The sequence below is a fragment of the Lepidothrix coronata genome, unplaced genomic scaffold, assembly GCF_001604755.1.
Source record: "Lepidothrix coronata isolate B3197 unplaced genomic scaffold, Lepidothrix_coronata-1.0 Scaffold113, whole genome shotgun sequence".
NCBI classification, from domain to species: Eukaryota; Metazoa; Chordata; class Aves; order Passeriformes; family Pipridae; genus Lepidothrix; species Lepidothrix coronata.
The window spans coordinates 2,767,661-2,776,842 of record NW_016690293.1 but is presented as its reverse complement, the minus strand read 5'-3'; the positions used below and the strand labels follow the sequence as shown (position 1 = coordinate 2,776,842).

The window sequence follows — 9,182 nt, the reverse complement described above, 5'->3', positions numbered from 1 at the left end:
TATTTGGAATAAACACAGTTACGCAATTTTTCAAAATTCAAGAAAAATATAAGTAAATACTTTGAAAGTGCATTCACAAAAGGTATCAACACATGTTTAGGATTTGAGATGAGGTTTCCCATAGTGTAGAGAAAAATATCTCAAAGACTTCAGCCTGCCCTTATGAATAAACATCACTAAGGGGAGACAGCAATTTTAGAAAAAGGAGCTGAAGAAAGTATTTATCTGACTAAAAGGCTGAAAAAAGAAAGAGTACATTAAATGCAAAATATTTTATTTATTGCAAACAAAAGCTGTGATAACAACATTGCACAATACCAAATTTTAAGGTTTTGAAATTCTCAAAAATCACTCTTCATTGCGACTTTTTTTGCTCCATATATATCTTTATAATTATATTTTTACATTAGTTTTACATTACAACAAGAGTAAGTTACTTACAGAAATTAAGACAAATTGTATATTACCTGCCAGCTTACTAATGTTTCATTTCTATGTCACCGAGTGTAACCATTTAACACTTTGATCTGAAAGAGATTATCAAATTCAATGCTTTGCTAGTCATACAACAGAATGATACAGTCTGCACCGATAATTTTTTTAAACAATTAGATGTATATGGGAATTCACTGTGTGCTGTTTGTTTTCTACAACATGTAGGTAATAACTCACTTTGTTACTTCACTAGAACATCGATTTCTCCCTTTTGTGTAAGATCTCCAGCAAAAAGGCAGACAAATACAGTTTTAGATCCAATGCTGGACAGCCTGGAGGGCAGTAGTAAAAGTCCTGAGTGCAGGATGAGTCCCTCGATGAGCCATCAAGAGGGACCCGGCCTCTGCGTTGAATCCTGCCTCTTTAAGCTGCCTTGCTATTTCCTCTACATCCCAGCCTCCCTCTCCCTGGTGAGCCAGCAGGTGGTGAACAAGGTGTGGGCAGAAGGCAGTGGGCATGCACTTCACCACTAGCTTGGCATCCAGGAGCAAGGAAAGGATTTCAGCATCACAAGTGGAATCATCAACCTACAAAGAAAGAGAAATTCAAAGTAATTAAAAATTAATTACCAGATACAGCCATCAACCAGAACATGTCACGACAGTTTTAACTGCACAGGGTGACCTTCAAAGTGAGATGAGTATTCCGTATGGATTAACAACAGGGATACACACTTTGCATATCTCAGAATATGTAAAGGTACGTCTTTAACAGTCTACCACATTAATATAAATATTTGAACTGCACAAAGTTAAGGAATAAGGATGCTTAACAGCCTGGGATTACATCAACAGCTTTATAGACTTTTCACAGCTTCTCAGTCCCAGTGCAGAACGGATCACACCATTTAGCTCCATATCAAAAATGACACTCTGAGGAAGGTCAGAGCAGAGTATATTAAATTTTGCTCACTTTATATTAATACAGTACATTACATTCCACATGTTAATATGACAGGCAACATTCACAGACACAATCAGATTTTCCAGAGTTACAGCACTCACAGGAAGGATGAGATTTTCAGAAGAATATAGCATGTAATAAAAGCATAGGATGAGATTTTCAGAAGAATATAGCATGTAATAAGTTAGCAACTCTGTGGTGCACAGAGTTGCTAACTTCTGTGAGACACCTAGAATGCCTCGAAAAATGTAACTTGATACATGAGAGCAGATACCCTCTTAAGAATCTTGTCTACAGCTTTACTAAAACCACTATAGAATACTTTAAATTCTATTTCAGTTAATTTTCACATGTGTCATAGGTTTACTTGTTCTAAAAAAACCAAGGGGGAATTTTTTTCTTTCCCCTGCATTGCTGCAAAAGATGTTGAACTAGGGACGAGGAAGGTGTTTGCCTAGGGTGATTGATCCACACAAAAGAACTAACCAGCAGATTCACTTCCAAGCTGATGGCCCTCTAAAGACTATGGGGAGTGTTGATGAGGTTTTTTTTTCTCTCCTCAGAAACGGGAGGCACTTCCCTTTTGCCCTGACTGTAGAGAGGGTGTGTGTTGGAGAGGTCCGAGGTTCACTTTGTTTTTGGCCTGGTCACCTGGCTGTTTCTGACCCCAGTTTGCCTCCACTTTCCTGCGCCCTGTTCTGCCCCCAGCCCAGACCTGTTCGGACTTCATCGGAGAGGCTTGACCCACATGCAGAGGATCCTTCTGGGGAGGAGGTCACCCTTTTCCCTCCTCCACTCCCATGTCTGGCAGCAGCGTGTGTTCATCGATGAAAGGGGGGAAATCCCAGCCACAGCCAGCTGCAGACAGCGTGAGTTTCGTGGGAAGAGCCCCCTTTTTCCCCTTCCTCTTCTCGATGTGGGGGGAGATCTCCATTTTCGGCTTCTCCCGCGCACCAGGGCCCCCACGTGGTGACTGCCAGAGCCCAACAGCACCCCCTGCTGATCGTGGTTAGAACTGCACCAAAAGGTAGAAAGTACTAAATTGTTTCCTTTTTGAAGGGATTTTTGGGTACAGGATCATTGTTTGGTTGTTCTTGTGTTCTGCCAATACACATATATCCTTTAATAAAGGGCTGTTCTTTTTTTCTTTCTCCACACTTCCTCAATTGGAACCTCTTAATTTCAGATTTACAATTGCTTAGAGGGAGGAGTTTGGTCTTCCTCATAACTCATCTTCTGTAGCAAAACAGTTCAGTCTCTTTAAACTGAGACAACATGTCTTTCCTGGATTCCTTGAAATGCAGTGTTGTACTAATTTACTACTTAAGGAAGGACAATAGAACAACTACGTATAACCAAAAAGGAGAAGGAAGGAATGTCATCCAGAAGGACCATGGCAGGCTTGAGAGGTGGCCCTGTGTTAACAACTGTCATATGTTAATTATGCTAAAGAAAGGTTGATCAATAAATCAAATGGATTGACAGTCACTGAACATGAGCCAGCAGTGTGCCCAGGTGGCCAAGAAAGGCCAATGGCATCCTGGCCTGTGGCCAAGAAAGGCCAATGGCATCCTGGCCTGTGGCCAAGAAAGGCCAATGGCATCCTGGCCTGTATCAGCAATAGTGTGGCCAGCAGGACACGGGCAGTGATCATCCCGCTGTACTCAGCACTGGTGAGGCCACACCTTGAATCGTGTGTTCAAGTTCTGGGCCCCTCACTACAAGAAAGACATTAAGGTGTTGGAGAGTGTCCAGAGAAGGGCAACAGAGCTGGTGAAGGGTTTGGAGAGTGAGTCATATGAGTTGCTGCTGAGGGAGCAGGGATTGTTTAGCCTGGAGAAGAGAAGGCTCAGGGGGAACCTTATCACTCTCTACAACTACCTGAAAGGAGGTTACAGGGAGACAAGGGGTCAGCCTCTTCTCCTAGTTAACAAGTGATAGGTAGGAAATGTCCTCAGGTTTTGTCACAGGAGGTTTAGATTGAACATAGAAGAAAATTCTTCATGGAAAAAGTTGTCAAGCACTGGAACAGGCTGCCCAGGGAAGTGGCTAAGTCATCATCCCTGGAGTTATTTAAAAGATGTCTAGAGGTGGCACTTAGGTGGACTTGGCAGTGCTGGGTTAACAGTTGGACTTGATGAGACTTCAAAGGTATTTTCTAACCCAAACAATCCCATGATTCTGAAATTCCTAGTGCTGGCATCTTGCAGTACACTACATAGCATACTAAGGCATTATCCAAACAGCTGTCATCTTTTCTGAAATGGGAGGCTGGAGGGATATTCTGTCCCACCACTGAGCTCTGTGTGCTCTATTCTTAACCTGTATGTAGGATGTAACTTTACACAGGGCTTCATTGTTTGATTTTATGAACACAAAATGCAAACAGTAATTACAGTAATGACATTAACAGCAGATGTGAGGTTTAATTTAAATTTTTTTAGGCTACTATTCAGTTAATGAAAAGTGCTATAGATTAGTATGATTTCATATACCAGAAACCTACAAATTGGAGAGAGACAAATCTGAAAGTAAAAGACCTTTCCTAGCACAAAACCACTAAACATCTGAGCTATACTATGAGGCTGAAGATGCTCACATGTAATATGCAAGTAGAGCAATCTGTCTGCACTCATGCAGAAATGAGATCATTGTGACTTTACACATGACAAAACAGCACAAAAAAAAGCTCTTGCTGTGTGCAACAGCACATCCTTAAGCTCAAATAGTTCAATAGGTTTAAATTGATTAATATTTCCCATTTTCTGACTTGAAAACTGTCTGAAGATGTAGTCAGAAAGAGGAAACCTTTGTTAACTTAGTTGTCTCCAGGCAACTGGATGGAGACACAAGATGGTAACCAGACCCTGTGAATTCATTTCACACAGCTTAGGCCACTGTCTGTTTTGGTCAATTAAAGTGGAGTCTGGCAGGAACAGAGAGACACCGATGTTTAATGAGAATTCTGTATAAAAACAGGCAGCTAAGAAACCTAGATCGACTATTTACCTGTTTTGCAACTCTAGGTCATGTCAACTTTTTGGGTTATCAGTTGCATATGAAGAGACAGTTATGGTATTGGTTTAAATAAAAATAAATGTACACCCCAAAATTCTTACAAACACCTACACAGATTGTCAATGAACTGATGTATATTTAAAAACTTTAATTAACATAGCTTATACACTGAGCAGCTATGTTTAGATAAAAGTGTGATAATGTATATAATGTTGTTAGAACAACAAACATTAAATTAAAAAAAAACAAAAACAATATAAAAGGTAAACACACAAAGTATATCTTAAAAATACACCATACAGAGTATAATATTGTTTCTATGCAAGAAATTACTCAGCAAAACTAGGACTCTCCAATCTAGAAAAGAGGTAGCTTAGAGAGCATAAAGCAGATAGCAACATCATTAAAATTATATGGGGATTGATTAAACATGTTCTTTCATAAAAAAAGAAACTATGAAGCATCAAATTAATCTAGCAGGTTGAGATTTAGAGAAAATAAGAAAAATAAGTTGTTTTTTTACACTGTTGAACTCTTTGGCAGATGATACTGCAGGATGTAAAAGCTCAAAGAAGTTTAAGAAGAAACTGCACAAAATCAAGAAAGAAAATCACTGGCAGTTAGTTAGCAAATACATACAGTTGAAAATAACTGAAAGTTCGGAGAATAGCATCTCAGAAAAAGAGCCTATGTATTTGCCGTGTTCTTACTCTGCACTAGATCTGTAATTCTTCCATCTGTTTGAGTCACGACAGTGTTCCAGGTAGAATTTAGATCCTCAAAATTTTACACCTTTTAAACCCATTATTTCAATCAACCTTCAGAGTTATTTTTGCTTTCCATAAATAGCAAATATTAGCCTAAAGTAGACAGAGACTCCTAAATGCACCACATCTTCATTTTCAAAATTCACTCTTTTGACAGAAATTGTCTATAAGAGAGTAAAACCCAATTAAGAGAGTCACTAAAAAACAACCTTACTACTCCACTATTAAAAAGCTACTTCTTCTGGGAAGACAGCAGAGGCAGGACCTTATTAAGGAGTCCTGCAGACACAGAGTCCTTGCTACCCAACACCCTAACTAAGCCTTTCAACTCTGGTTCCAGCAAAGTCTATCACTAATCCCAGAATCACTGTTCCAATGATATGGGATGCAGTTGACTGCAGTTTAAGCAAACCTCAGAGGTGCAGGTATCTTCTGCACAAGTTAACACATAGCCACTCTCCACATTGTGAGAATAAACTATGACCCACAATAATGACAAACTCAGAGTGTATACGTTAGAGAAAAATCATTATGCCTATGTAGAACTCCATGCTAAGGGTGCTAAATTTTTCATTAGTGTAAAATCTATTACTTCTGGGAGGTTTAAATGGAAATAAAATAACTTTCATTTTTTGTGTCCATCTCTCCTTCAGTAGGATTTGACTGTGCATATTTAGTGTGATGCTTGCACACAATGTACATGTGTCCAAGTAAAAGAACTAATGGGGATAATGAAGTTAAGGAGGAGAACTCCTGAATTTTTTTCCTTGGCTTACATACCTATTTAGGTATTGGCTAAAATCTACTTTCAAGCATTAAAGTGTAGGCATTCAAGTGGCATCTCTGCTCTCATGAATACCTGGAGTACTGCATCCAGGTGTGGGGCCTACAGCACAAGAAAGACATGGACTTCTTGGAATCGGTCCAGGGAAGGCCACAAAGACAATCTTAGGAGGGCTGGAGAGCCTCTCCTATGAAGACAGGATTGATACACTTGGGGTTTTCAGCCTGGAGAAGAAAAGACTCCCAGGAGACCATACAACAGCCTTCCAGTATCTAAAGGGGGCTGCAAGAGAGCTGGGGAGGGACTTTTTACAAGGGCAAGGAGTGTTAGCACAGGAGGAAATGGCTTTAAACTTAAAGAGGGTAGGTTTAGATTAGATATTAGGAAGAAATTCTTCACTGTGAGGTAGTGGAACAGGCTGCCTACAAAAGTTGTGGATGTGGATTCCATGGAAGTATTCAAGGCCAGGTTGGGCTTTGAGCAGCCTGGTCTAGCGGAAGGTGTCCATGCCCATGGCAGGGGGTTTGAAATGAGATGACCTTTAAGGTCCCTTCCAACCCAAACGATCTATGACTCTTATCTCTGATGACTAGCTCACTCCTTTAGACTGTGATGAGCAATACTTATCCCTGTAGAGACACATGCATTTATCTAGGAAGTGAGACAGCACAGACACAGAATTGCAACAGATGCATTCATTTCCACTGAAGCAGCACTACAGTGCTCTGCTTGTGCATTTTATCAAATGTCTCTTTAATGTAGAATGTATAAATGGATCTGCATTTACAGATGGAAAACCACGTGTCAGTAAAGTTTCTGTCAAAAGAAGCAAGGACCCATTTGCACTGTCTAAGCTTTGCACACCTTCAGCAGGATGCTGAGAAGCCTCACCCCAGACTACTAAGTGCTGTTCCTAGAGAGGGCAGAGGATTCAAGTTGTTTTCTGCACAACCTGTATTCACCCCTTCTGTATTTCTGAATCAGAACAGCAGCTTGTGTCTTAAGCTGAACTCACTGCTGTCAGTGCACAATTAGTAAGGGTTGAGCAGCCCTGCCTGGGGCTTTGCCATCAGCACTAATATTATGAAATGGACTAAGGCTGGAGGCTCACGGCTCTACCAAGACAGCAGGTCCCCTGGGCATGCAGACAGTGAGCCTTTGAGTTTTAAGAAAGCCTGTGTGTGAAATAGGTGGGTGAAGATCAGAAGAGGAACTTGAGGCACACAGAAGGCTTTCCCGATAAATCAGAGGCCTCCACAAATTTGTGCAACCATGAATGCAAGAATTCTGTGTATCCACTCCCCAAGACCAAGGACACATATCTACATCCAGCATTTTTTTCTGGTTGCTAATACAGCCTACATGGACATTGTACAAATACTTGCTATGACTCAGCATATCTGAAAAAAAGAATCTGTCCTGCAGTGAGAACTTCTGAAAAGCAAGAGCAGGTCAGGTGTTTTCTTTTGCCTCACTAAGGGGCAAGTCAAGGTCAGGGCAATTCCCCATTAGCATTGTTTGTGCAGGTGTCTAGAGGTTCTGGTATTACCAGAATTATTATTATTTCACCCATAACTTATGCATTATAAAATCCATGCATTATGAAATATAAGAGCTGCTGATGACATAGCAGAAAAGAAATGAATCTGCTGTCTTCCAGAGTATTCCCTGCTCCACTACTACTGGAGGTAAAAATGCTTTTAATTTCATTCCTTACCGGAGTCTATACAGAACAAATAAATAAGGGGAGAAGAAAACAAGAAAAATAAACTAGAGACAGATATTTTACCATAATGACCATTAAGCTTATATACACATAATTTAACAAGATTTCTTTTAAAGGGTAAGCCCCATTGAGTAACCATAAATGGCGTAAGACACTGAAAAACACTAGAAATTCCATTATTTCCCACATTTTTTATGATTTTTCATATGACATTTTTCAGTAAAATATGTTGCAAAGGTAGACTCAGAACTTCTTCATTGAAAGTATAGTGTGCAAATGGAGCAAAGGTATTATTTTACAGTAAAACATTTTTCTATTAAAGTTTCTATGAAAGTCTTAATTGAATAAGTATTTGGACTGCTCATATTAACTCCCATTTGTTAGCTGTTTTAACAGTACAGGTACCAACCAGTAATAGAATATTTACTTGTTCTGTCAGATGTATAAAAATCAGTCTTAATCTCTAAGAGATAACCAAGTGTACAGACAACACTGAAACCCTTCTCAAAAACAATCTGACTTTTAAGGGCTCTATTGGCACTAAGAAGCTTATTTAAGTAAACTGATTTTTTAAATCATTCACACACCACACAACACAGAGAACTGTTATTTCTGTTACCCAAAAAAAGACAAGTGGCAGTTCATTAAAAGATACACAGTAAAAAGAGAGATCTGCAATTTCAAAAAAGCTTACACAAAAACTTGGTTGTTTTATTACAGGCAAAAGCTATACAATTCCTAGTATCAGCACTTCAGCATCATCCTTAACTGTAAACATCCATAAAGCTGTCAGCAACACACAACAAATGGCTAACTAATACATCCTATCAGCAAGCAAGTGCTGTATTTTTCACGCAGCCATGTTTGTGAGCTGTGTTAGCACTACATCAGGGAATCAATAGCTATGATTCCCCTTTGCCAGATGTTATTCGTCCGTTTCCTGTTTAATGTAAGAAGAAATGGCCTTCCCATAAAAAATTCATTAAGAATTCTACAAAAAGCATTAACAGTCCAAATACTGTATTTTAAAAAGGAAAGAGCAGGTATAGAAAATTTTACTGAATAAACAACATTGCCATAGCTAAGTAATATATGCACTTTTAGTACAACAGCAAATAATGTAATCATAAGAGATGCATATAAAACAAGGAGTAAGAGGTACTTTTCCACACAATGTAAGAACAGCTTTTACACTGAGCACAGCACTCTTTTGTACTAGCTGCTTTTCTAACACTGCCAGTGGAATGCCACATTCAAGGTACTGGCTAAGCTCTATGCCTGATGTAATAAAGTCAATAGTTAAATCTTCGTTGACTTAAAATGAAACATTAGACCAAAGCCAAATGCTTTAAAAATTCTAGGTTATCCAGCAATCTTACCAAACTACATGCTCAAAATAATACTGAGTTTAGAAGAACTAACTAGAAACGGCTTATCAAGTTTCCCCCTGTATAAGAAGGCCAAAAAGAATGTTATTTTGGGCATGCAT

General features: G+C 39.3%; 1 protein-coding gene across 1 annotated transcript in view; it reads right to left on the bottom strand.

The window, feature by feature from the left end:
* Positions 1-259: 259 nt before the first annotated feature.
* NBAS (neuroblastoma amplified sequence) overlaps positions 260-9,182 on the bottom strand; it is a 165,869-nt gene continuing 156,946 nt past the window's right edge. The window contains exon 52 of the mRNA XM_017824811.1: positions 260-1,022. Within this exon, the coding sequence (XP_017680300.1) occupies positions 747-1,022 (276 nt within the window). The 3' untranslated portion in view covers positions 260-746. The remainder of the gene's footprint in view (positions 1,023-9,182) is intronic.